Source organism: Bos mutus, chromosome 21 (assembly GCF_027580195.1).
Source record: "Bos mutus isolate GX-2022 chromosome 21, NWIPB_WYAK_1.1, whole genome shotgun sequence".
Lineage (NCBI taxonomy): Eukaryota > Metazoa > Chordata > Mammalia > Artiodactyla > Bovidae > Bos > Bos mutus.
The window spans coordinates 19,929,228-19,956,270 of NC_091637.1; the positions used below are offsets into that span (position 1 = coordinate 19,929,228).

The following is a 27,043-nucleotide window of genomic DNA, read 5'->3' on the forward strand; positions in this document are numbered from 1 at the left end:
GGAGTACGGAATGAAGCAGGGCAAAGGCTAATAGAGTTTTATCAAGAGAACGCACTGATCATAGCAAACAGCCTCCGCATTAGAGCCTGAGTCTTTAATATTCCTGCTCCACAGTTTCCTTATCTCAAAACCGAGATAAAGATGGTCCTTATCTCCCTGTTGAGAACCAAATGAGATAATGCGCATAAACGCTTAGCCGAGTGCCAGGCTCGGAGACTACAGTCCCTGCTGACTATTCTACCCGGGGGCCAGCTCTCCCCCAGGGACCCTAGATGGCAGGTCTGGTCCCTTCTCCAGCGGGGACCCCAGAAGGTCAAGTGCCAGCCGCAGCCACTGAGCCCTGGCGACAGGAAGGGCTGGTCCAGAGGGGCTGGGCTGAGGGGAGCCTCCTGGTTGGTGGAGGGACCCACAACCAAGGCTGGCCCCGCCCCCTGGCCCCACCCCACCCTTTGATATGCGGAAGGCAACGGAGCTCAGGGGAGCCTTCGTGGACCCGGGCCTGCTGGCACGAGCTTCTTATAAGAGGCTAGGAGGGAAAAGGACCAACGGGGCCTTGAGCAGGAGACAGCTCTTCTTAAGTGTCAGACTGTGCCCTAAGTACGTGACTTTCCTTAGATCCACACACCAACCGTATGACATGCATGAATGCATGCTCAGTCTCTCAATCATTCTGATTCTTTGTGACCCCATGGACTGTAGCCCACCAGGATCCTCTATCCATGAAATTCTCCAGGCAAGAATACTGGAGTGGGTTGCCATTTCCTTCTCCAGGGCATCTGCCCAACCCAGAGATTGAATCCGTATCTCCTGCATTGACAGGCGGATTCTTTACCACTGCGCCACCTGGGAAGCCAACCCTATGATATAAAATGTCTTTATACGCAGATGAGGAAACCAAAGCCTAGGGGTGGAGAAACACTGCCTGGAGCAGCTCACAGGTGATGGCAACTGAAGGTGACCCCTGAGGTGCCTGGGCTGTATGTTCCTACCCTCTATGCCTCCCTGGCCCCCCCCCCCCCTGCCCTCAGCAGCCTTGGGCACTCAGCTGGACCTCCTTTGGCAAGACATTTCCACCAAGGCCAGTGTGGTCCGAGGAGCCCTCTTGATCCCAGACCTTCTCCTCGGAGTTGGCCCTGATCATTGGCTGCCCTAGGTGATCTGGTGGGCACCTGTCTTATTCTGTAGGCTACTCTTGAAAACAACCAGTTTAAAAATTGAAGGATTTCCCTGATAGTCCAGTGGTTAAAAATCCACTTTCCAATGCAGGGAACACAGGGTTGATCTCTGCTTGGGGAACTAAGATCCTACATACAGAGCAACTAGAGAGCCTGCATGCTACCACTAGAGAAAGCCCGTGTGCCACAACAAAGACCCAGTGCAGCCAAAATTGTAAAAATTAATTTAAAAAAACTGATATGTCACCCTGGGATCCTGGCAAGGTGGCCGGACATGCCCTTGGCCTGTGTGCAGACCCATTCTGCTCAAGTTCAGTAATGAGTCTGGAAGCTCATCTAGAAATCTTTTATTTACATTTTATCTTAGAAAAAAATATACAGATCTGGTGCTCTGTAGACTTTTCAGTTCCAGGGTCTTTAGGGGAGGATAGGAGACGGCACAGGGCAGCCCCCCAAGGCCATCCATCATCCACTGAGGGCTTCTCATCTGACCCTGGAGCTGGACTCCCTGAGATCAGACCCAGAGCCTTGGGTGACAGGAGCCATGCCAAGCCTGGGGTGCCATTGGCATGAGGGGCAGGAGCTGGGAGGCACTTGGACAGTCTGGGCATCAGAAACTGGAGTGGTCCCCTGGGAAGAGTGGAGTGAACATGGGCCAGAGACTCTGTCCCCAAGGGGAGGACGCTGGTGCCTCAGGCTTCAGAAACAAGGGCCCTGCCATGGGTCCCTGGGACAGAGGCACGTGGGCGTCTCACATAGGGACCAGGTGAATGTAAGGACCAGAGACTGTTTAGCTGTGGTCTTTGAACCAGTTTAGCACCACCTCCTTGTTCTCCTTCACCCAGTTGATGTTGGCTTTAGTCTTCTCCAGGGCTTGCTCCAGAGCCCGTGTTCCTGAGCCGAAGCCGACGTCCATGTTGTTCTCCTTGAACTCCTCCAGCTGCCAGGAAAAGGATGCTTTTGAGCCTCAGGCTGAGTCTCTAACATCCCCGAGAGGGCTACCAGGTCCTCTACCCCTCCCGGCCATGTTAGAGCCCCCGGGCGTAGGGAGTCCTTCCCTCTCACTGGCAGAGGCCAAAAATGACAGCCCCAAGGGCCAACCAGGCTCCTATGTGTATGTGGACTTCATTGTGAGGTTCTTCATTGAGCTGATCCTCTCTTTTTAATTGAAATACAATCTTAATCCAATCAAGGGAGGAGAGAAGGACAAATTAAACAGGCACCAAAAGGGAGCAAGCAGCCAAATTCAAAATGTGGCCATTTCTATAGCACACATGACCTGACTGCTTGAGCAAATAAGTGTTGTTTTTTTTTTTTTAAAGATTAAAATATGTATTAGTACTGGAGGTTGTAGCAATGGCAATTAGGCAAGAAAAATGAAATTAAAAGCATCCAGAAAGGAAGAAGTAAACTATCTCTATTTACAGATGACCCAATTTTATACGCAGAAAACCCCAAGGAATTGAAAGGGAAAAAACTATTTTTTTTTAAAACTATTAAAACTTGAGTTCAACAAGTTTGCAGGATACAAGATCAATATACAAAAATTAATTGTATTTCTATACACTAGCTGTGAAAAATCTGAAAATGAAATTAAGAAAACAGTTCCATTAACCATAGCATCAAAAAGAATAAAATACTTAGGAATAAATTTGACAAAAGAAGTGCAAGACTGGTATGTGGAAAACTACAAAATATTGTTGAGAAAAATTAAGACCTAAATAAAAGGGGAAAAAAGACTTAAATAAATCTGTGTTAATGAATTGGTAGATTTAATATTACTAACATGGAAATGCTCCCCAAATTGATCCACAGATTCAGTGCAATCCCTATCTAAATTTCAACTATCCTTTTTTTGCAGAAATTGGCAAGCTGATTCGTAAAGAAATTCATAAAGAAATGCAAAGACTCAGAATAGTGAAATGACTTTGAAAAAGAACAAAGTTGGAGGGCTTACAACCCAAATTTCAAAACTCACTACAAATCTATGATAATTAAGACAACACTGTGTTAACCTAAATATAAACAGATTAGTGAAATAAAATTGAGAGTCCAGAAATAGACCCTAACGTTTATAGTCAATTGATTTTCTGGTGTCAAGATCATTCAATAGGTGAAAGAACAGTCATTTTATCAACAGAGGAATGGTTAAAGAAGACATGGTCCATGTATATAATGGAATATTACTCAGCCATAAAAAAGAACAAAATAATGCCATTTGCAGCAATATGGATGGACCTAGGGATTATCATAATAAGTGAAGTAAATCAGACAAACAAAGACAAATATATATTATCACTTATATGTGGAATCTAATTTTTAAAATGATATAAAGGAACTTATTTATAAAACAGAAAAAGACTTACAGATATGGAAAACAAATGTATGGTTACCAAAGGGGAAACATGGGGGGTGGAGAGAGATAAATCAGGAACTTAGAATTTACCACTATATATAAGCTAGATAACCAGTACTATATAACACAGAGAACACCACTCAATATTCTGTGATAACCTGTATGAGAAAAGAATCTGAAAAAGAATGAATATATGTAAATGTATAACTGATTCACTCTGCTGTACACCTGAAACTAAGACAACATTGTAAGTCAACTGTACTCCAATGACAATTTTTTTTAATGACTAATATTACAAAAAAGAATAGTCCTTTAAATAAATGGGACTGGGACAACTGGATAGCCACATGCAAAAGAGTGAAGTTGGACCTCTGCCTTACACCATACACAAAAATCAAGTCAAACTGATCACTCCTAAATGTAAGAGCTAAGATGAGAAGAATCTTAGTAAGAAGCATAGATGGAACTTCAGGTTGGTAATTGTTTCTTATATATGACGCATAAAGCACAAGCAACAGAAGAAAAGTAGTAAGTTAGACTTCATCAAAATAAAAAACTCCTGTGTGTCAAAGACATTGTAAAGAGAGCGAAAGGACAATTTCACAAAATCGGAGAAAATACTTGCAAATCATGTGTCTAATAAGGGCCTGGTATCTAGAATATATAAAGAGCTTTTATAACTCACAATAAAAAGGCAAATACACTAATGAAAAACTGAATGAAGGATTTGAATATATTTCTCCAAAGAAGATATACAAATGGCCAAAAAGCACATGAAAAGATGCTCAACATCATGAGTCATCAGAGAAATGAAACTCAGAACCATGAGATACACTTTACGGGATGTAAAACTTTTTTTAAAACAAAAAAGGAAAATAACAATTTTCCCCAAAACATAAAGAAATTGGAACCTTCATACATTGCTGATGGGAATGTAAACTGATGCAGTTGCTTTAGAAAACATTTTGGTGTTTTCTCAAAAAACATAGTTATCAAATGACCTAGCAATTCCACTCCTAGGAATACATTCAAGAGAAGTGAAAACAGAGATTGACTCAAAAATGTGTAAAAGGGACTTCCCTGACAGTCCAATGGTTAAGACTCTGCGCTCTTAATTAAAGCAGGGGCCATGGGTTCAATCCCTGGTTGGAGAACTAAGATCCTGCCAGCTGCCAAGGCATGGCCAAAAAAAAAAAAAGAGAGAATTTGAAAATGGCCTGGGTATAGGATGATAGTAAGGAATTGTTCGTTTTCTTGGGTTTGCTAATGATGGATTATGTTTTAAAATTTTTCTTTATTTTAGATATGACTAAAGTGTTTATAAGTGAAATTATATAATATCAGTGATTTGCTTGAAAACTGTCTTCCCCTAAAAAAAAAGTGTCGGCAAAAGTTGATAATTATTCAATCTGAATAATGGGTACCTGGAGGTTCATTATATTACTCTCTTTACCTTTTGCTAATAAAAAATTCCAAGATGAATAACTGCGATTGAACTGTGACATTTAAGAAGTCTGGATACCCAGCTTCCTCTGTACATGAAGAAGGCCTGACCACATGGAGCCCCACTGCCTTATGAACACCCCCTGCCTTTCGGTGGGAGCTGAGTGGCGGCTGCCCCCTGAGACTGGGGGTGGGCCTCTGGGGCATGAGCCCCAGGGTCCCAGGCTTCTTACCTGCTGGAGCTCAAACTCAGTGGAGAATCTTCGGGTCACACCCTGGATGAGGTTGGAGAAGGAAAAGGAACCACCACCATAACTGCAGGACGGGAGGAGAGAGAGGAGCCATGAGCAGGGCGGGGAAGCAATGTCCAGTGACTGGCAGGCGACACACTGTGACCATCCCCGTCTCATAGATGCAAGGCAGTGACACGCCCAAGGAGACACCACCAGGGACCTAAACCCAGGCTTGGCCGCATGTCCTTGTTCCCATCTCTTCAGAGAACACTCCCTCCAGGTAGACTTTCTTCCCCCAAGTGGGAAAAGGCACAGCCGTACCCCACCGCCTTGTCTTTCAATTCCTGCCCCTACAGACCTCAAGCTGGATTCATCTGGTTTTCTGTTTTGTCTGTTTTTCGTGGCATTTTTTTTTGCGGGGGGGGTGCACTGCGAGGCATGTGGAACCTTAGTTCCCTGACCAGGGATTGAACCTGAGCCCCCTTCATTGGAAGCACAGAGTCTGAACCCTGGACCACCGGGGAAGCCCCTGGGTTCTCTTTGGACCACTCCAATGCAGTGTCTGCTCTCTACTCCTGAGCCTGCGGGGTCTGGTGCACACAGGGGACCCACTCCTACCCCTAGGGGACCCAGCCTTGGTGGGCGCTTCCCCTAACACACTCTTGGCAGACTCACTCCTCAAAGAGTTTCTTCCAGTTGCTCCGGATGAAGTCCCAGGCCAGAGACTGCCCGATGACATTGCTGGCAATGCTGGTAATGGTGGAGGTGGCGTCCTGCTTCCGGATGAGGTCGGGGTTCAGGGTGTAACTCAGGTACCTGTGAGGTCAGCATGATGTGCGGTGAGTGAAAGGAGCCTATCCACCCCCCACCCCCACACACACTCATCCTGCATCCTCCCCTGCATCCTCTCAATATCCCTTCAGCATGCTGTGCAGTGAGTAAAAGGACCCTGCTTGCCCCCACCCCCCACACACTCATCCTTCGTCCTTTCCTGCATTCCTCTCCTGCATCTTCTCAACATCCCTTCAGAATGCTGCGGGCTGAAGCCTCCTTGGTCCTACCTCCCTCTTATAGATGGGACCCTGAGTCCCCTAAGCAGGGTCACTGGCTATGCCAGGTGTCATACTTGGCATAGACCAGGTGTCTGATAAATATCTAGTGATGAATGAAGGAAGGAAGGGGTGATTCCTATATCAGGTAGAGTGGCCACTCCTGTCTTTGACATTGAGGGTGGCTCTTCTTTACTGAAGTCCAGGAGATGGCAATGAGGCACACAGTGGGAGCCAGGAGCCCTCATCCAAGGGTTTGGGGGTGCCCAGCTGGATGTCCAGGACTCAAGTCCATCTGCAGCAGGACTCTTGTTGTTGTTTAGTCGCTAAGTCGTGTCTGACTCTTTTGCGACCCCATGGACTGTAGCCCACCAGGCTCCTCTGTCCATGGGATTTCCCAGGCAAGAATACTGGAGTGGTTTGCCATTTCCTCCTCCAGGGGATCTTCCTGATCCAGGGATTGAATCCAGGTGTCCTGCATCACAGGTGGATTCTTTACCACTGAGCCACCAGGGAAGCCAGTGCCAAGACCCTTGAGAGAGAGGTAAAGGCCAGGAGAAATGCAGCAGTTAAAAGCACAGGATGTGGACCCAGATCCAGACTCAAATCTTGGTTGTTGCTTTTTTTTTTTTACTTAGTAAAGCTTCTGGACTTCGGGTGAGTTGTTTTGCTTCTCTGAGCCTCTGTGTCCTCATCTGTAAAATGGGAAACACACTGGCCTACTGCACGGGCTAGGAAGGATCCCACGAAGGATAGTGTGGATGGCTGGCTGGTTCTTTATCCCCCACGTTGGGACCCTGGTCTCTGGTGGGAGGGGAACTCATCCAGCCCCATCCAGCTCTGGTCCTCACCTGTTCAGGAGCCAGACGTGGTTGGTGCAGGCCAGCGCTGAGCGGAGTTTGTCAGCTTCATTAACCAGCTCTGCTTGTTGTAACTGATCCCAAGCAAAGTCCCACTCTGCCTGGCCACCCTGGGCGATGGCGTTGCAGTAGATGGTGGACCGCAGGTTGGGGTCGATCCTGGCATGGAGTTGGGGGTGTCAGAGGTGGAGAAGCAGCAAGAGGGTGGGGGACGAGGGTCCGATGAGGACAGGGCTGTGAGCTTGAGGGACAGATAAAGATCAGGGAACAAGCAGGGGACACACTCACGGGTTAACGTTAGGGTTGTTCATCCACTGGTTGAAAAGTGTTTTGGCCAGCTCCTCACACTTAGGCAACCCATTGGAGCAGGCGGTGCTGATGGCGTTAATCTCGCTGTATCTGCACCAGGGGTGATGACATTCTGTCAGCATGCCTGGCCCTGGCTCCAGCAAAGACTCTCCCTGTGCTCGTACTTACGCTCAGTCACTTCAGTCGTGTCTGACTCTTTGTGTCTGACTCTTAGCGATCCTGTGGACTGTAGCCCACCTGCTGGCATGTAACTCCAGGTAGGGCAGCAGGTGTGGGGCTCTAAGGCCACAGCCCACCTACCCTTTGGGTGCTTTGCTTCTTGCCTTGTGCAGCCCAGGGAGGGCTGGCACAGACCCCAGCCCCACCTTTAACACCTAGAATCTGCATGACCATGCCAGTGAAGGGACTAGGGAGGTTCAGTTTGGTCCTTCACACAAAGAGGCCAGACGGGTTCACAGGCCACATGGAGCCTTGGGGCAGGGCCCCCCACTCCTGGGTGGGGTCAGGGAGGGGGCGGTTTCCTCCCTGACTGGTGGCCCTGGTCTAGCCAGGAATTGGGAAGTTCGGAGGAGGATGCTGTGGGAACTTGCTCTGGACTTCCCAGGTCAGGGTGTCTGGGCCAAGACCCAAGACAGGTCATACTCACTGGTCCATCAGGTTTTCCGGGATCTCAGTCCAGTTTTTGGTGAGATTTTCAAAATATAGGAAGATGGGTTCAACCTGGTTCTTGAGGTAATTCTAGGGAAAGAGAACATGAACAGCTTCAAAGAGGAGACTCATGGGGCTTCCCTGATCCAGTGATTAAGAATTTGCCTCACAATGCAGGGGGCTCGGGTTGGATCCCTGGCCAGGGAATTAAGATCCTGCATGCCTTGGGGCAATTAAGCCCAGTGCCACAAGGGAAAATCCACCATGGTGCAACGAAGATCCCGTGTGCTGCAGCCAAGACCCAACACAGCCAAATAAGTGAGTAAGTAAGTAAATATATACTAAAAACTAAGACCTGGCACAACCAAGTAAGTAAGTAAGTGAATAAATATTAAAAAAAAAATCAAAGAGGAGACTCAAGACTGACCCACCTGGAGCCCCACGGAGCCTCTGACGTGAGTGAGCAAGCGTAGCAAGGGTTAATGGTTACAGAAGCAAGAGGCCAGAGGCTAAGGGAGTAACCCAAGGCCAGATAGCACTCCAAGGGGTGGCACTAACCCAGGTCTCAGATGACTGATCTGAGGTTCTTTCTCCTCAAAGCCTCCACCAGTTCTGACGGTCCATGTCCAAGAGTCACTATTTCCTAATATTGTTTTAGGGCCTACCATCCCCCACCGCCCGATTGTAAGTATTCTGCCTTTACTGTGGGGAACTTAGAAAACTCCGTAAAGCATAAGCAGAAAATACTAACCACCCCAAAGTGTTAAGAAAGTGTTAGTTGCTCAGTCTTGTCCTATTCTTTGAGACCCCGTGGACTGTAGCCCGCCAGGCTCCTCTGTCCATGGAATTCTCCAAGCAAGAATACTGGAGAATCCTTTGGTGTATGCCTAAGGCCGACTCATATTGATGTATGGCAAAAAACATCACAATATTGTAAAGAAAATTATCCTCCAATTAAAATAAATAAATAAATAAATGGAAAAAAAAGAATACAGAAGTGGATTGCCATTCCCTTTCCTGGGGATCTTCCTGACCCAGGGATGGAACCTGCATCTCTCGCATTATAGGAGCATTCTTTATCACTGAGCCACCAGGGAAGCCCAATGACTACATAATATTCCATCAAATGGATATTCTAGCTTACTTAACCAATCCCCAACTGTTGGACATTTAAGTGTTTTTGGTTTTCTTGTCTTTTATAAACCACACTGCAGTGAACATCCCTCTGCATTCAGTTATGGATACAGAGCAAGCAGTTCGCCTCTGCCTCTGATCCCACCCCCAACCCCCCATCCCCTCCCTCTACCTCCCCCTCAAGCTTCCAAACTGTTAACATCTGCTAGGCAAGCAGAGGCCCGCTCTTTTCACAGAGGATTCTTTTGGGCTGAAGAGGATTGCCAGAGGCCACACAACAGGCTGAAGGCTTTGCCCCCAATCCCATCCCCTTCCTGTACTGTGGCTTTTTCTGTTGCCTTCTGATAGTGCTAACTTCCAGATTTAGCAAACTTTGCTAGAAGTCTTTCCGTTTCTTGCCATGCCCAACTTGCTCACCTTCTCAGTCCCTGCTCCCTTCACCCTTCCATCCCTCCTGCTCTCTCACCACCACCAAGGACCGGGTGCGGCGCTTCACCACTCCAGGCAATATTTCTACTCACTGCCTCGTGGCGTCATTTTAGGCACTGGGGAACTGGACGCTGGCATGCCCCTCGAGACGTACCTGCATGGGGCCATAGACCTCTGTGCGGTCGAACATGAGCTTGAAGTAGTTCAGGCTGCTCACGGCAGCTTGCCAGGGCATGTACTCCCTCTCATTTTTCAGGAAGAGGGTGTTGTTCAGCGCCAGGGTGACAGGGACCATGTGGGCACTGGGGACAGATAGAGGGGCTCAAGTAAGCACCCCCACCCAGCCCGGGCTCTCTGTGGGAGTCCCAGCCCCCTCCTAGAGCCTGAGGTCCCAGAGGCCCAAATGGACCAGCTGTAGCCTTCACCTCGGGTGGAGTGGAACTGGGGGGAGAGGGAGGAGATGCGCACCCACTGCCAGTCACATTCCCTTGCTCATTATCCCCATCTTACAGATGAGGAAACTGAGGCTCAGAGAGGTGACATGCCTTGCCGAAGACCACACAGACCTTAAGAGACAGATCTGAGATTCAAAAAGACAAGAGGCCTTTGCTCTCTGCTCTGCCCACCTCTTTTCTCATTTGCTTGGCCCTCTGAGATTTCCTCCCTCCACCTTCTCAGGCCATCTGTTCATAAATGTCCATGTCTATGGGTGACATCACAGAACTTAGCATCTGCCGGTGCTTACACACACAGCAGCTGCTCAATAAATCTCTGTTTATCTATGCCTGCCTCTCTCCTGTCATGTCCTTCCCAGGTTTTTTAGCCTGACTCCCCTAGCTCAGTCGGTAAAGGGTAAAGAATCTGCCTGCAGTGCAGGAGACATTGGTTCGATCCCTGGGTTGGGAAGATCCCCTGGAGAAGTAAACAGCAATCCACTCCAGTATTCTTGCCTGGAGAATCCCATGGACAGAGGAGTCCGGCGGGCTATAGCCCATGGGGTTACAAGAGTCGGACACGACTGAGTGACTAAAGAGAGAGACAGGGGCACGCATGCGTGCTTAGTCGCTTCAGTTGTGTTCAACTCTGTGCGAGCCAATGGACTGTAGCCTGCCAGGCTCCTCTGTCCATGGGATTCCCTAGGCAATGCCCTCCTCCCGGGGATATTCCTGAGCCAGGTATCGAACCCAAGTCTCTTAAGTTTCCTGCATGGCAGGTGGGTTCTTTACTACTAGCACCACCTCAGAAGCCTGACCCATAGGTAGCCCTCTGAAAAATCTGGGTGTGGTGGAGCACACTGGAGTTCCAGAGTTGGACAGATCTGTATCTGGCTGTCATGAGTTACTGTGTGACCTCAGGTAAGATGCTTAAACTCTGAGACTCTGATTCTTCTCTGGAAACTCTGGGCTGAATGGTGATACTGTCTGGGGCCAAGGGAGGGGCGTCCCGAAGCACAGGAAGCCCGCACCCCATTCCTGGCACACGATGAGGACCACATGAGGGAGCAGGGCTCTCACTATGGAGTCACACTTGCCAAGTCACCGGGCTTCTGTGGCTGAGCTGAGGGGCCCGAGGGAGAAGGGCGGGCACTCACCTGGCCAGGTTGAAGCTGTCGTAGATGACCTGTGCCCGGTTGATGACAGGGATGTTCTAGAAGGGGCAACAGAGCATGTGACCTTGGGCGGGCCATGGGGCAGGCCCTGCAGTCTGGGCTGCCATCCTGGGACTGGGCCTTGGGCAGGGGACAGCATGGGCCGGCAGGCACCCACCTCCCGCCTTGACATCAGCTGATTCTGAACCTTCTTCCAGTTGTTCTCGTCGTAGTTCACCTGGTAATAGCCCGTCACGTTGATGTTCAGCAGGACCCAGTCGTCTGCTGCGGCTTTGAAGAGTTCATTCTGGTCTGTGGGGAGAGACCAGAGCTGGGAGAGGCTGCTCAGAAGGCCCTGGGCTGACCTGACCTGGGTCCTCCCGTCCCCAGGCCTTGGCAGAACCGCCTCCTGAGCAGCCTGGCAGCAGCTGGCCCTCAGGCCGCTGGGCCCACACCAAGGTGAGGGGCGGAGAAGAAGGGTGGGACTGCCCGGACAAACTCAGGCGGGTGACCTTGGACAGACCAATTGCCATCTGTGAACCTCAGTGGCCAGGCCAGTGACACCCACTGGGACAACTCCATCAGCAACACCCCCTCCAGCTCAGACTCAGCTTCCCAGGCCGCTGCTCAGTCTCCAGACCCTCCTCCTCCCATCTTTCCATCACACCCAGGAAGCGCCTCCCATACAGTTAGCCTCCCAGCGCTGCTTATCTCTTCCTGGGGGCTCCACGCCCCCTCCTCTCAGGTCTACCTCCAGCCTTCCTCCCGGCAGGCAGCCGGAGGGGCTCCTTCCATACCTGCAGATCAGACTCAATCACTTTGGCTCCTCCTGGCCCGAGGACATTGTCTCCTGCAGCTGGCAGGGACTGCTCCTCTGTCTCAGCCAAGCTCAGTCCCCATGTTCTCTCCTACCTCAAGCCTCGCACTTGCTATTGACTCTGCCTGGACGGCGTCTCTCTGCTGCCATCAGCCCGGTGAACACCTGCTAGTCCTCTGACTCAATTCACCTCCTCCAGGAAGCCTTTCTTCACCTCTCCATGAAGTGAAAGCCTCCTTATTCTCTGACCTCTGCCCACCTGCCCCAGAGGCCATAAACGCCTCTGATAGAGCACTCAGCACAGCTCCAGAAAGTGCGAATGGCTTGTCTCCCTTCCCTCATCTGCAGCCTTGGCTTAGGCAGGGGATGGCCTGCCCTGACCTTGGTTCCCTCGGTGCCTGGCTGAGCAGGACCGCACATTCTGCGCGCCAGGCACTGTTGTGAACATTTCATGGGAATCCTCTCCCTTAATTGTCATACAACTCAATGGGGGTAGATGTTGTCCCCATTTTACAGATGGGGAAATGGAGACCAATGACAGATGGTAACTTGACTGGGGTCACACAGCTGGGCAGCAACCGAGTAGAAATTAGAACCAAAGAAGCTGGCTCCATTTGTTGAATGAAAGGATGACAGACACCCCCAAGGATGAGGGCTGCCAAAACCCCAGAACAGGGCCAGGAGCTGGCAGGATGGCCTGGGGGTTACTGTCCCCTAGGGGAGGGCCGGATTACTTCTCTCTTCGCCCCGAAGCCAGTAGTGTTCTTGCGGCTGGCCATTTCTGATGGATGAGATGGGAACAATCCACAGATAGCTGCAACAAGAAATCCCAGAGGCCAGGGCTGAGAAATGGCAGCTCTTGGCCACTGCCAGTGAAAAACAGTCCTGCCCAGGCTCCCAGTTTCTGCCTGACTCTGGCACTAAACGCCTCCCTCCTCCTGGCCCAGGAGCTGGACTGACACCCACCACTCTGGCAGGGGCCACAGTGGGCCAGGCCCTGCTATGGTCAGAGGACCTCATGGCAACCACCCCTAAGAACCTCCCTGGGACGCCTGTCTCTGGGACCCCATCTGCTCACTTGAACTGTGAGGGGCGGGTGACGGTGGAGTTGGGATCAAGGAGGAAGTGCTTCTGGGAGATGGTCCCTGTGTTAGTATCCACGGTGATGACAGGGAAGCCCATCTGTAGGGTCCAGCGGTCCATGATGGCACTCACGGTGTCTGACAGCCTGATGGACGACTGATTGTCCACAGCCTTGGGCAGAGGGCGATGGTGCAGCCATGAGTGGATGGCCACCCTCCCCCCCCCATTCTCCCCTGCACCCCTGCCCTCTTCTTAGGGTGCCACTTTGCTGGGAGGTAGTGGAGGAGCACTGGGCCGTGAGGTTGTGGCTGGGCTCCCAGACTGCCTCGCCCTCCTCTCAGCTGCCCAGCGCTGGACGAGCCAAGAGCTTTCCAGCCTCTGGTTCATTCTGTGTTAAGGAAATCTGCATGCTCCCCCCAAACCCCACATTCTGTGATCAAGCCTGAGGTGGGTGTGTGTCAGGGCGGGGCACCCAGGATGCCCCATGGCTCAGCCTGAACAAATCTGGGAAGACAGGCAAGAGGAGGAGACAGAGATAAAGGAAAACCAGTGTCCCCAAGTCACAGGCAGAGAGAAGCAGAGGGCTGTGGGCGATGTGAAGGAAACACATGCGGATGGGGGTCTGGGGATGGGCTTAGGATGGTTGTTATTGTCTTAAATCTTTTCTCACATGTGCCTATTGCTTTCATAATAACAAAAAAAACAACCACATTTGTTAATAACGGAGAAAATAAAAAACTAAGAAGAGCATAGATAGAGGGCAGAAGATGCTATCAGAAGGTGCAAGCTGAGAGAGAGAGGATCTCTGGGGGATGCAGAGAGAGGGGGTTTGGGGGAGAGGGAGGGGGAGATGCAGCTTGAAGGGGTGTTGGTGTGGAGGAGGAAAGGAATGGGAAGCTGAGGTCGGGCAAGGCAGACAGTGGAAGCAGAGGAGAGGGACTGAGGCTGGGGGCGGTGGGGGTGGGGACCAGGCTCACAACAGAGGGATGTTGGGCTGGAGATCAGCCAGGAGGACCCAGGAGCCCACCTGTGATGCTGTGACAAGGCCTGGTGTCTTCCCTCCCAGGTCAGGCTGGTCATGGCGTGTGGGCACATGGAGGGGTCAGCCAGGCTGACCAGGGCCACAGAGAAGGGGTGGGAGATGATGGAGGGTGATGGAGAGGGTGCAGACGCCAGCCTCAGGAGAGGCGGGGAGGGCCAGGCGGGAGGGTGGGAGTGGTCAGAGGGTCTGCCCCAGACAGGGCCCCTCGGGGTCTAAGTGGACAGGAATGTGAGGTGGGGCTGGATGGGAGGGTCAGAGAGCGTGCTGAGGGTGCTAGTGTGTGCAAAGTGGTGCCTGAGAGGGGCTGGGTGGGGCACAGGGCAGCCAGGAGCGCTGAGCTGGTGAATGACTGGCTCCAAAATTCCAGGGAGATGACGGCTTGGTCTTGGGAAACGTGAGAGCCCGTTTCCTCAACACTCAGAGGAGGGTGCTCCCCGGCTCCCCTCATAGACTTCACTATAGTGCAAGGTGCCAGTGGGGGGCCACCTGCCAGGCTCATGACCCAAGCTCTGGCTACACCTCCTTCAAGGAGTCATCGCTGCACCCACTTTAGAGAGGAGCAGCCAGTAAGCAGGCCAGGCTCCAGATGTCCTGCCTGGGGTGTGGGGTAAGCAGGGGAGCTGGGCACCTTCGCTCCCACGGGGGTGCTGCCGGCCCTGGGGCTTTCAGCATCTCAGGACCCCCACAGAACATCTTCAGGAGGGCTGGTTGGTACTGACCATCTGCAGGTGCTCCCACAGGTTCAGGTAGGTGGTGTTCTGATAGGCAAAGGTCTGCAAGTAGGACTGCAGAAAGACAGAGCTCGGTGAGGGCTGAGCTGTGGCCCCAGGCTCGCCACAGCCTCCGTGAGGCCAGGGCTCAGAGGAGACACCCCCCACCCGTGACTGGCCAAGGATCCTCACCGCCAGGCCCTTCTTGAACAGGTCCTCAGTCAGGAAATTCGAGAGCATCCGGATGACCGAGGCTCCCTGTGGAGGGGAGGGAGCTCAGGAGGCTGTGTTGACCCAGCTGAGGGACCCTGTGTTCCCATCGGGCTGGGTGGGTGCTCCCCGAGCCCTGGGGGGCTGAACTCCCACTGCCCTCCCCACCCACCCTCCGACTGTCTAAGGACCAGCATGGGGACTGGGCAGCACCTTGCTGTAGGAGATGGTATCGAACATCTCGCTGATCTGGGCAGGGGTGTTGACCTCGTCGGCAGGGGTGGTCAGTGGGTGAGAGGTGACCAGCGCGTCCACGGCCATCACACGGTACACGTCATTCGGCACCATGAGGTCTTTCTGCAAACCCCCAACAGCCAATCAGGGGACTGGCCTCGGAGGGGGTGACCCAGGTCATCCCCCATCCCAGACCCCAGTGGTCCCCAGGCAGGGGGCTCACCAGATTCCAGGTGGGCTCTGCATAGTCAGCTCCCAGGTACTCCACATAGGAGGCAAAGCCCTCGTTCAGCCACAGGTCATTCCACCAGGCCAGGGTCACCAGGTTCCCAAACCACTGTAGGGGAGAGGGGTCAGCCCAGCAAATCACTCGGACCTCGCGGTCACTAACGATGTTCAGGGCTACCCTTCGCCGAGTGCTCCCCACATGCCAGCTTGAGCTGGAGGCTTTACCGACTTCATCCTGACTCCTCCCCAAACCCCCTGGCCAGGTGGAATCCCCCCTCCCTTCTCAGCTTCTGAGGACAGAGCCATGACTTGTGCCATCTCCTCCCGGAGCCCCCCATGTTCTTGGTCTGCACTCCCCATGATGGGAGGATACCTGGTGGGCCAGCTCATGAGCAATCACAGTGACTACTCGCTCTTTGTTGCTGCTGGAGGAAGACTGAGGGTCATAGAGCAGCGCGTTCTCCCGGTAGGTCACCAGCCCCCAGTTCTCCATGGCACCGGCGTTGAAGTCGGGCAGGGCAATCTGGTCTGGGGAGGCCAGGCAGTTGGCAGGATGGCCTCCGGGAATGAGGAGGGAGACCCATTCACTTTCCCCCAACATGAGGCCCCTCACTCACCAGATTTGGGGAGTGGGTAGGCTGTATTGTAATGATTGGCAAAGAAGTTCAGGATGGGACCTGTCACATTCAGGGCGTAAAGGCCATGGTTGTCTGCAGTTGCTTTTGGCCGAGCCCAGATCCGGATCTGCAAAGAGGATAGGAGAGGTCAGGGGTTCTTCCTGGGTCCCGTGCAGGTGGGCCAGTCCCAGAGTCTGGCAGGCTGGTGACCAACCAGGTTAAACTGGGAAGCTTGGTCAGCCCGGAGTGTGTGGACTGGGAGGTGTCTCTCTTGGAGTCGTAGGGAGGGGCCTGCGGGGAATGAGCCATGGCCACTCTCTGTCTGGCACCCAGGAATCGGGAACTCCCTTCATGAGGGGTGCGTGCATGCTAATTTGCTTCCGTCATGTCTGACTCTCTGCAACCCCATGGACTGTAGCCCGCCAGGCTCCTCTGTCCATGGGGATTCTCCAGGCAAGAGTACTGGATCGGGTTGCCATTTCCTTCTCCAGGGGATCTTCCTTACCTAGGGACTGAACCTGTGCCTCCTGTGGCTCCTGCAGTGCAGGCAGATTCTTTACCGCTGAGCCACTGGGGAAGCCCCCGTTAATGAGGAGGATCCCACTTTTCAGATGCAGAGACTGAGGCTCAGAGAACTAAAGACAGCTGCCCAAGATGACTCAGAGCTGGGGTTCACACACTGCCTAGGGGCTGGGACCAGGATGAGGATAAACAGGAATGTCTCCCAGGCCAGGACCAACCCTGGGGAAGGTGAGGTGAGCTTGGGCCTCATACCTGGACATCATTGGGAGCCACTGACTCCACACTCGTGAACTCGCTCACGATGTAGGCCAGGAGGTACGTGGACATTACCGGCGTGGTTTCAAACTCAGTGACACTCCAGTTGGAATCTCCATCAAACGGGACACTGGGACCTGGGCAGGGAGCATGCAGGCTTGTGGAGGTGTGCCTCCTCCCCTTCCCCTGCGCCCCAGCCCTGGCGGGGAGGGTCTGCTTTCCCAGGCCCAGGCTGTGAGGCCTCAGCCAGACCTGCTCACCTTTGGGTGGCATGTTGGACAGGGCTGTGAGTTCCTTGGGGTGGATGAGGGTGATGTTAAATGTGGCCTTCATGGCGGGCTCGTCAAAGCAGGGGAAGGACTTCCGGGCATCTGTTGACTGCATCTGTGTGGTGGCCAGGACCCTGCCCAGAGCAGGGGGTTAGAGGGTGTGCCCACAGAGTGTCTGTGCCCGCAGGGTGTGCAGGGTGGGGGCTGCAGACTGTGGCTGGATGTGCAGGGGGGCGGGCTCACAGATGCTGCCAGGCCTCATCCCTGTTCCCTTACCCCCACCCCCCCTTTCCTCTCCCAGGCCACCTCGAGGCCGACAGGCCAGCTGACATGGGCGATCAGAGCTCCTTCTGGACTCAGGGTCAAAGTCCTGGCTGCCCCCATCCTGTATTAGCCGGGAGACACTGGCACATTTCTCTCCTCAGAGCCTATTCTCTTATCTGTCCAAGGTGGCTTTCATTGTTTATCCCTGACTGCCGATTGAGTGGGGTGGGGCTCAGGGAAACGGCGGATTGTCTTGGGAACTTTGGATGGAGCAACGGGCCAGCCAAGGGCTTTGGAACATTCAAAGGCCCCGAATCCAAGCCCTTCCTTGGCCCCCAGGATCCCACTCTGCCTCGGCGTCTAGGACCTGCCCCCACCCGGCAGGCCCACCTGACTCACTTTTTGACGTTGCCGTCCATGTACTCGCTGCGGTAGAAGCCCGCCAGGTCGTCCGCCAGCTCCCCCTGAAAGGTGGTCTCCATCTCATACGTCTTGCCTGCTTCCAGGGAGCTCTTGAGGTGGACCACCAGGTACTCTGTGAGCAACACCAGCTCAGTCCTGTCGATTTCGGGGGCCTGGGTGTCCCCCACACCCCTCAGGACCGCCAAGTGCCCACTGTGCTGGGTGTAGTTGAGCTTCTTGCTGTGGATGATGATGACGTCCGTGGGCTCCTTGCAGGTGAAGCGGACAGTGCTTGAGCCCGTGAAGATATACAGGCCGTTATTGTTGGGAGTGAGGTAGGGCCTCAGCGTCACCCTATAGGAGTCGGGCAAGAGGGTCGTGGGGAGGCGGTATCGGTTCCATGGCTTGCTCTGGTCCAAGGTGGTGGCCGAGGTGGTTGTCGGGCCTGTGGGGCTCGTGGGGGCCGCGGTGCCACGCTCGGCATTCTTGTTCTTCTCCTGGGCGTACACCACAGACAGAGCGATGATGGTGGCCACGGCCGCCACACCCAGGAGAATGGCCAGGATGCCCAGGGCCTTGGAAATGTAGAATCCTTTGGCCATGGTGAGAATGGGGAGGGAGCTCGGGGAGGCTCAGGAACGGGCAGGGAACAGGGCAGCCTCAGACCAGGCTTATATCCCCGAAGGGGTGGGGCCCCAGAGCCTGCAAAGACTGGGCAAAAATTAACCAGGGCTCAGACAGGCGAAGGTCACTGGGCTGAGTGGAAACACGCTCTATCCAGGTTTCCAAGAGCAGATCCAGAAACAGGGTGCGTGGAGTGCGGCTCAGAGGCGGGGGGGGGTGCCTGAAGGGACGAAGCAGTGTCTGGTATCCAGTTACAGGCCGCCTGGGAGCCCCACCAAGGGCTGAAGGGCAGGCAGGCAGCCAGCGGGGAGAGGTAGCAGCCAGGTGGCTTGGATGCACCTGTGAGCTGAGACAGTAGCACAGAAACAAGAGGATGGAGGTTAGATCCAGGAGATTAGGAGGACTTCCCCGGGGCAGGAGGTGGGAGGTAGAGAGAAAGGGAGAATCGGCTTCCGGCTCGGGTCAAGAGCAAGTTAGTCACCCCTGTGGTTGGACGGGGGCCCGGGGCACCCCAGAGCCATGGCCCCAGCCTCCCTTGCATTGTTCCAGAGCAAGGAGTTCTTCCAGGTCCCCTCCCTTTCCCTTCTTGCCAAAAACTTTCCCCTCAATTATCAGCACACTGAGTGGAATGAAATGAAGTTGTTTTGCCTTTTTTTTTTTTTTTTTAAAGAGAGGAGGCTGGTGGAGGCTTAACCTTTTCCCAGCCATGACCTTGGGCAGGTAATTTTACCTTTCTGAGACCCCTTTCTTCATACACACATGTTAGAATTTATTTCTCAGGTTTGTTGAACAGATTTAATGAGAAAACATATTAAACACCATCTACTATAGTAGAGGGCTTCCCAGGTGGCTCAGTGGTAAAGAATCCTCCTGCCAATGCAGGAGATGCAAGAGACATGAGTTCAAACCCTGGGTCAGGAAGACCCCTTGGAGGAGGAAATGGCAACCCACTCCAGTATTCCTGCCTGGGAAATCCCATGGACAGAGGAGCCTGGCGGGCTGCAGTCTGAGGAGTCACAAAGTCTGAGGAGTCACTCGGACATAACTGAGTGACTGAGCACACGCATTATAGTAGAACCTGAAAGTCCTTTGTTCTTTTTCCCCAGAAGTCAACCATTCTATCCCTGGGAAAAATGAAGATATTACTTATCATACTCAATATAATATGTTCTTACAGGAATACGAAGTTCATTGTCACCCCTCCCATCCACCAGCCCAGTTTCTCAGACTTCAACACTGCCTGATCCTCACCCCAACATTCAACTCACCCTGCCCCCCAGTCTCACCATGTCCTGAGTCAAAGCCATTCTCACTGTTTATGTGGGCACTTCTAGACCCTCATGGACTCCTTGCTAACATTTGGGCTCCTCAAACCCTGAATATTCATTGGAAGGACTGATGCTGAAGCTGAAGCTCCAGTACTTTGGCCACCTGATGCAAAGAGCCAGCTCACTGGAAAAGACCCTAATGCCAGGAAAGATTGAAAGCAGAAGGAGAAGGGAATGACAAAGGATAAGATGATTGGATGGCATCCCTGACTCAATGCACATGAGTTTGAGTAAGCTCTGGGAGATAGTGAAGGACAGGGAAGCCTCGTGTGCTGCAGTCCATGGGGTTGCCAAGAGTCAGACACGACTTGTTGACTCAACAACAACAAGAATAAAACCAGTTTGCTACATAAGTTGAATCATTTTGCACCATTGCTTACAAGTAACCTTTTGCTCTCGGAATTCAGACCAAATCTTCTGATACCGGCAAGTCAAGTGCTGTCAGCTGGCTGACTGCCTGACCTCATTCTTACCACACTCCTCTCTGCTGTGGAACTCTAGCCAGTCTGGCCTTCATCCAGGCCATCTACCACAGGACCTTTGCACGTGAAACTCTCTCTGCTTGGATCATCTTCCTCCTACTCTTGCTCTGGTTACTCCTTATTTATTCTTCAAGTCTTTCTCAGAGAAGATGTCCTGGCCTCCCTGACCAGGTCAAGCTCCTGAGAACCACAAACCTCTCTTCAAAGCCCTATAATTTGGCATAGTTTTCCATTTGATCTGTGTGGTGATGACCTGAGTGCTTCCCCTACCCCCACCACCAACAGACCCCCATGAGAGCAGTCCATGGCTGCTTCTGCTCACTGATGGTATCAGGCATGTAGTAGTCACTCAACACATATTTGGGGTTTTTTTTTAATGTATAGTTTTAATTTTTTATTTATTTATTTTTGGCTGCCCTGGGTCTTCATTGCTGCAGGCAGGCTTTCTCTAGCTGCAGGGAGAAGGAGCTGCTCTCTAGTTGGCTTCTCTCATTGTGGAGCACGGGCTCTAGACCGTGGGCTAAGTAGTCACAGCACATGGGCTTAGTTGCTCCATGGCATGTGGGATATTTCCAAACCAGGGACCAAACCCATGTACCCTGCATTGGCAGGTGGATTCTTCACCACTGGACCACCAGGGATGTCTTCAATAAATATTTGTTAAGTGAATGCCTTAAGAACCCCCTGAATGGTATGAAAAGGCAAAAAGATAGAACACTTAAAGATGAACTCCCCAGGTCGGTAGGTGCCCAATATGCTACTGGAAATCAGTGGAGAAATAACTCCAGAAAGAATGAAGAGACAAAGCCAAAGCAAAGACAACACCCAGTTGTGGATGTGACTGGTGATAGAAGCAAAGTCCGATGCTGCAAAGAGCAATATTGCATAGGAATCTGGAATGTTAGGGCCATGAATCAAAGCAAATTGGAAGTGGTCAAACAGGAGATGGCAAGGGTGAATGTCAACATTTTAGGAATCAGCAAACTAAAATAGACTGAAATGGGCAAATTTAACTCAGATGACCATCTACTACTAGATGACCATTTAACTCAGATGATATCTACTACTGTGGGCAAGAATCCCTTAGAAGAAATAGAGTAGCCATCATAGTCAACAAAAAAGTCCAAAATGCAATACTTGGATGCAATCTCAAAAATGACAGAATGATCTCTCTTTGTTTCCAAGGTAAACCATTCAATATCACGGTAATCCAAGTCTATGCCCTGACCAGTAATGCTGAAGAAGCTGAAGTTGAATGGTTCTATGAAGACCTACAAGACCTTCTAGAATTAACACCCCCAAAAGATATCCTTTTCATTATAGGGGACTAGAGAATGCAAAAGTGGGAAGTCAAGAAACACCTGGGGTAACAGGCAAATTTGGCCCTGGAGTACAAAACAAAGCAGATCACAGGCTAACGGAGTTTTGCCAAGGGAACGTACTGGTCATAGCAAACACCCTCTTCCAACAACACCAGAGAAGACTCTACACATGGACATCACCAGATGGTCAATACCAAAGTCAGATTGATTACATTCTTTGCATCCAAAGATGGAGAAGGTTTATTCAGTCAGCAAAAACAAGACTGAGAGCTGACTGTGGCCCAGATCATGAACTCCTTATTGCCAAATTCAGACTTAAACTGAAGAAAGTAGGGAAAACCACTAGACCATTCAGGTATAACCTAAATCAAATCCCTTACGATTATACAGTAGAAGTGAGAAATAGATTCAAGGGATTAGATATGATAGACAGAGTGCCTAAAGAACTATGGACGGAGGTTCGTGACATTGTACAGGAGACAGGGATCAAGACCATCCACAAGAAAAAGAAATGCAAAAAAGCAAAATGGCTGTCTGAGAAGGCCTTACAAATAGCTGTGAAAAGAAAAGAGAAAAGCAAAGGAGAAAAGGGAAGATAAACCCATTTGAATTCAGAGTTCCAAAGAATAGCAAGGAGAGATAAGAAAGCCTTCCTCAGTGATCAGTGCAAAGAAATAGAGGAAAACAATAAAATAGGAAAGACTAGATATTTCTTCAAGAAAATTAGAGATACCAAGGGGACATTTCATGCAAAGATGGGCTCAATAAAGGACAGAAATGGTATGGACCTAACAGAAGCAAAAGATATTAAGAAGAGGTAGCAAGAATACACAGAAGAACCGTATAAAAAAGATCTTCATGACAAAGATAATCACGATGGTATGATCACTCACCTAGAGCCAGACATCCTGGAATGTGAAGTCGAGTGGGCCTTAGGAAGCATCACTACAAACAAAGCTAGTGGAGGTGATGGAATTCCAGTTGAGCTATTTCAAATCCTGAAAGATGATGCTGTGAAAGTGCTGCACTCAACATGCCAGCAAATTTGGAAAACTCAGCAGTGGCCACAGGACTGGAAAAGGTCAGTTTCATTCCAATCCCAAAGAAAGGCAATGCAAAAGAATGTTCAAACTACCACACAATTGCACTCATCTCACACACTAGCAAAGTAATACTCAAAATTCTCCAAGCCAGGCTTCAACAGTATGTGAACCGTGAACTTCCAGATGTTCAAGCTGGTTTTAGAAAAGGCAGAGCAACCAGAGATCAAATTGCCAACATCTGTTGGATCATGGAAAAAGCAAGAGAGTTCCAGAAAAACATCTATTTCTGCTTTATCGACTATGCCAAAGCCTTTGACTGGGTGGATCACCACAAACTATGGAAAATTCTGAAAGAGATGGGAATACCAGACCACCTGACCTGACTCTTGAGAAATTTGTGTGCAGGTCAGTAAGCAACAGTTAGAACTGAACATGGAACAGACTGGTTCCAAATCAGGAAAGGAGTATGTCAAGGCTACATATTGTCACCCTGCTTATTTAACTTTTATGCAGAGTACATCATGAGACACGCTGGACTGGAAGAAACACAAGCTGGAATCAAGATTGCCGGGAGAAATATCAATAACCTCAGATATGCAGATGACACCACCCTTATGGCAGAAAGCAAAGAATAACTTAAGAGCCTCTTAATGAAAGTGAAAGAAGAGAGTGAAAAAGTTGGCTTAAAGCTCAGCATTCAGAAAACTAAGATCATGGCATCTGGTCCCATCACTTCATGGCAAATAGATGGGGAAACAGTGGAAACCGTGACAGACTTTATTTTGGGGGGGCCTCCAAAATCACTGTAGATCGTGACTGCAGCCGTGAACTTAAAAGACGCTTATTCCTTGGAAGAAAAGTTATGACCAACCTAGACAGTATATTAAAAAGCAGAGACATTACTTTGCCAACAAAGGTCCGTCCAGTCAAGGCTATGGTTTTTCCAGTAGTCATGTATGGATGTGAGAGTTGGACTATAAAGAAAGCTGAGCACCAAAGAATTGTTGCTTTTGAACTGTGGTGTTGGAGAAGACTCCTGAGAGTCCCTTGGACTGCAAGGAGATCCAACCAGTCCATTCTGAAGGAGATCAGTCCTGGGTGTTCACTGGAAGGACTGATGCTGAAACTGAAACTCCAATACGTTGGCCACCTGATGTAAAGAACTGACTCATTGGAAAAGACCCTGATGCTGGGAAAGATTTTAGGCGGGAGGAGAAGGGGACTGTAGAGGATGAGACGGCTGGATGGCATCACCGACTCAACTAAACTGAACTGAAGTGAATGCACACAGGCAGGGACTGGTGCATGGATGAATGAGTGATTCTACTCAGGAGTCACTCCTTATTGGAGTCTCTGTAGCCCATCTCCACCCCTGCCTCCACTCCCACCTTGCCCTGGGAGAATGGTCTGCTCCTTCTCTGAGCCCTTCTCCAACCATGGCATACAGGCAAGACTCTTGCTCGGGCCAGATGCATCTCAGGGCTTGAGTCTGCCTTCTTCATCAGCTCCTTGAGGACCTTGCTCCTCTGCCACTCCCTGCCCTGGCTTGGGCTGGCCATCCCTGAGCTTGCCTGGAGACTTGGTAAACAAATGTGTGAGTGGATTGAATATATTCATAGGTTAATTCATCCAGGCATCCCTGGGAGACTGAATGACTGCCACCTGTCATTTGGCCTGGGTCTGAGTACAGGATAGAGTCTTCAGGGGAATCCCGGGTGCCCATGTTTGGGCTCGAGGTGCTCTGAGCAGTCAGCACTTCCCTCCTTCTCTCTGGAGACATGCCCCCGGGGCCCTGGTCTGGGCAGTGTGGACTTTCCATTGCAGTGACCTGCAGCCACCCCTATTAGGCCTGGGCTGATGACCAAGGAGCAAGAGTGGGGAAACCAAGTCCCCGGGGGAGGGCTCCAGCTTGGTCACTGTGACCAAGGGAACAGAGGCCCCTAAGGATGATCGAGAGAGAGAAGTGTGTGCTCCCCGTCTCACTCCATCAGGGCTAGAATTTGCCAAGAAAATCCATCTTTCTTGTGCCCTTGAAGGCTGGCACCCAGGGGCCATGTATTCCCCTCACAACAAGTTTTACTCTGTAGGGCCTGCAGCTTGCTCCCACCTTTGCAGCAGAGAGACACACAAGCCTGCTTGGCCTGTTCCCGACTCCAAACAAAGAAAGAGGCCCTGCCTGGCCCACCATGGCCTTTTCCTGTTTGCTTTGGACACAGCCCATGGGCCCAGCTGGCTGGAATCCTTACTGTTTTGGAAAGGGCCTCTGGTCTTCAAAGTTGGCGCAGCAGGCAGCCTATTGCCCTGGAATGAGAGGTCCCTTTTCTGGGCATTGTGCCGGCCCGGTCTGGGGACACAGAGAGGGGCAAGCTCCACAGCCCCCACCTTCTTTGATATTAAAAAGAGATCTCTCTCCCAGCCCCCACCACAGCCCACGCATGGCCACGGCCACAGCCCACTGGGTAGCAATAACCTCGCTCTCCTCTCCTGTCACCCAACCTGCCCACACAACCTGGCAGAGAGATCTTCCTCTCCTGCTTGCACCTGGTGTCCCTCCCCTCACTGCTTAGAGGACGAAAGCTCACCTCTGGCTCAAGCCTGAAAATCTGTGGACTTGACCTTCTGGCGTCTCCTCTTTCCGGTGCCCAGCATGACTGCAGTTGTTGGCATTTCTCCCAAACTCCCTGGACTTTTTCATATCTCTGTGCCTGCTTTCACTGCTGAGAATGCCTTTCCTCTCTTTCCTGTCAAACTCCTATTCATCCTTCAAAACCCAGGTCAAATGTCACTGCCTTCTCAAGCAGAGGCAGCTCCTCTCCCCTGATGTTTCCCTGGCCTCTGGCTCACACTTCTGTCACAGAACTTAAGAAAAGGCCATCTATGTTGTTCAAAAGCTTCTCACTAGACCGAGGCACCTCAAGGGAGCCATGACTTGTAGACTGCGCCATGCCTAGCACAGGGGAGAAGCCCAGTGTTGGCTGAATGAATGACAAGGTCCACACTCCTTGCAATGGCCTATAGGTCCAGTATGATCTAGCCTCCAGTGAGTCTCTGGTCTCATCTCAAGCCTTTGCCCCCTGTTGTTCTGCCCCACTGGCCTCTTTTGGTTTCTCGAGCCCATCATCTCTTCCCTCCTCCACCCTTCACTCCCACCCCAAGCTGCTCTTTGGGCCTGGAAAGCTTGTGTCTTTCCCTCACCTGCCACCCACTCATCCAGGAAGCTCACTTCAGTGATGCTACTCCAGGGAAGCCCTCGCAGCACCCCCAAGACTCAGTGCCATGAGGGTAGAATCCTCTACACCAGGCAAGCACCTGGTACACAGCAGACAGGTAACACATGCTCATGGAACAGATGCAACAATAAGACAATTCGGGACTTCCCTGCTGGTCTAGTGGCTAAGACTCCATGCTCCCAGTGTAGGGCGCCTGGATTGCATTCCTGGTCGGGGAACTAGAGCCCGTATGCTGCAACTAAGAGTTCGCAGGCCATAACTGAAGACCTCACATGGCGCAACAAAGACTGAAGATCCGTGTGCCACAGCTGGGACCCGGCAAAGCCAAATAAATACTAAAAGAAATAAATAAAAATAAAGTTGATGTACTAGTCAGCTCAGGCCATCGTAACAAAGTACCACGGATGAGGTTGCTTTGAAAAAGGAAAATGAATTATAAAATAAAAATTAAAAAATAAATAAAGGGGCTTTCCCGGTGGGTCAGTGGTAAAGAATCCACTTGCCAAATGCAAGAAACACAGGTTTGATCCCTGATCTGGGAAGACTCCCACATGCCACAGAGCATCTAAGCCCCCATGCCACAACTACTGAGCTGTGCTCTAGGGCCCAGGCGCTGCAGCTCCTGAAGCCCTTGTGTCCTAGAGCCGGTTCTCCACAACAAGAGGAGCCACCGCAATGAGAAGCTCACAAACTGCGACTAGAGAGTAGCCCCCACTTGCTGCAACTAGAGAAAAGTCCACACAGCAACGAAGACCCAGCACAGCCAAAGATAAATAGAATTATTAAAAATGAATAAATAAATGAAAATTTTTCATCTAGATAGCCAACAAAATCATCTTGTTCGGCTGCGCTCACTTTGGGAATCACTGCTCCACCCCGTAGGATTCTGGGGAGGCGACATGTGCAAAGGGTCTTTGGAATGGAAGCTTTCTGCCAATGAGCAGATGTGTGCATTCCTTTTACTATTTATCTCTGGATGGGGAAGAAGCTGAGTCCCCAGCCCCTGTCTCAACCAAAGCTGCCTTTATACCTGTGGGTTTATATATTTCTAACCTGATTATGCTTTGGTCCAGAGAACAAAAGTTATAAATTAAAAAAAAAAAAAAAAAAAGGCTAACAATGCTCATGTTAGAGAAT

The 27,043-nt window shown here is 51.1% G+C and overlaps 1 protein-coding gene across 1 annotated transcript in view; it reads right to left on the bottom strand.

Annotated features, from left to right (window-relative positions):
• Positions 1-1,507: 1,507 nt before the first annotated feature.
• The window catches only part of ANPEP (alanyl aminopeptidase, membrane), a 29,432-nt gene continuing 3,896 nt past the window's right edge, over positions 1,508-27,043 (bottom strand). The window contains exons 2-21 of the mRNA XM_005895148.3: positions 17,875-18,847; positions 17,203-17,345; positions 16,940-17,079; positions 16,166-16,292; positions 15,922-16,076; positions 15,544-15,657; positions 15,300-15,443; positions 15,069-15,134; positions 14,886-14,951; positions 13,120-13,295; positions 12,776-12,855; positions 11,403-11,536; positions 11,228-11,283; positions 9,791-9,938; positions 8,072-8,163; positions 7,405-7,515; positions 7,108-7,275; positions 5,883-6,023; positions 5,208-5,289; positions 1,508-2,115 (exon numbers count right to left, since the gene is read on the bottom strand). Coding sequence (XP_005895210.2) covers positions 1,966-2,115; positions 5,208-5,289; positions 5,883-6,023; positions 7,108-7,275; positions 7,405-7,515; positions 8,072-8,163; positions 9,791-9,938; positions 11,228-11,283; positions 11,403-11,536; positions 12,776-12,855; positions 13,120-13,295; positions 14,886-14,951; positions 15,069-15,134; positions 15,300-15,443; positions 15,544-15,657; positions 15,922-16,076; positions 16,166-16,292; positions 16,940-17,079; positions 17,203-17,345; positions 17,875-18,479 — 2,898 coding nt within the window. The 5' untranslated portion in view covers positions 18,480-18,847 and the 3' untranslated portion in view covers positions 1,508-1,965. The remainder of the gene's footprint in view (positions 2,116-5,207; positions 5,290-5,882; positions 6,024-7,107; positions 7,276-7,404; positions 7,516-8,071; positions 8,164-9,790; positions 9,939-11,227; positions 11,284-11,402; positions 11,537-12,775; positions 12,856-13,119; positions 13,296-14,885; positions 14,952-15,068; positions 15,135-15,299; positions 15,444-15,543; positions 15,658-15,921; positions 16,077-16,165; positions 16,293-16,939; positions 17,080-17,202; positions 17,346-17,874; positions 18,848-27,043) is intronic.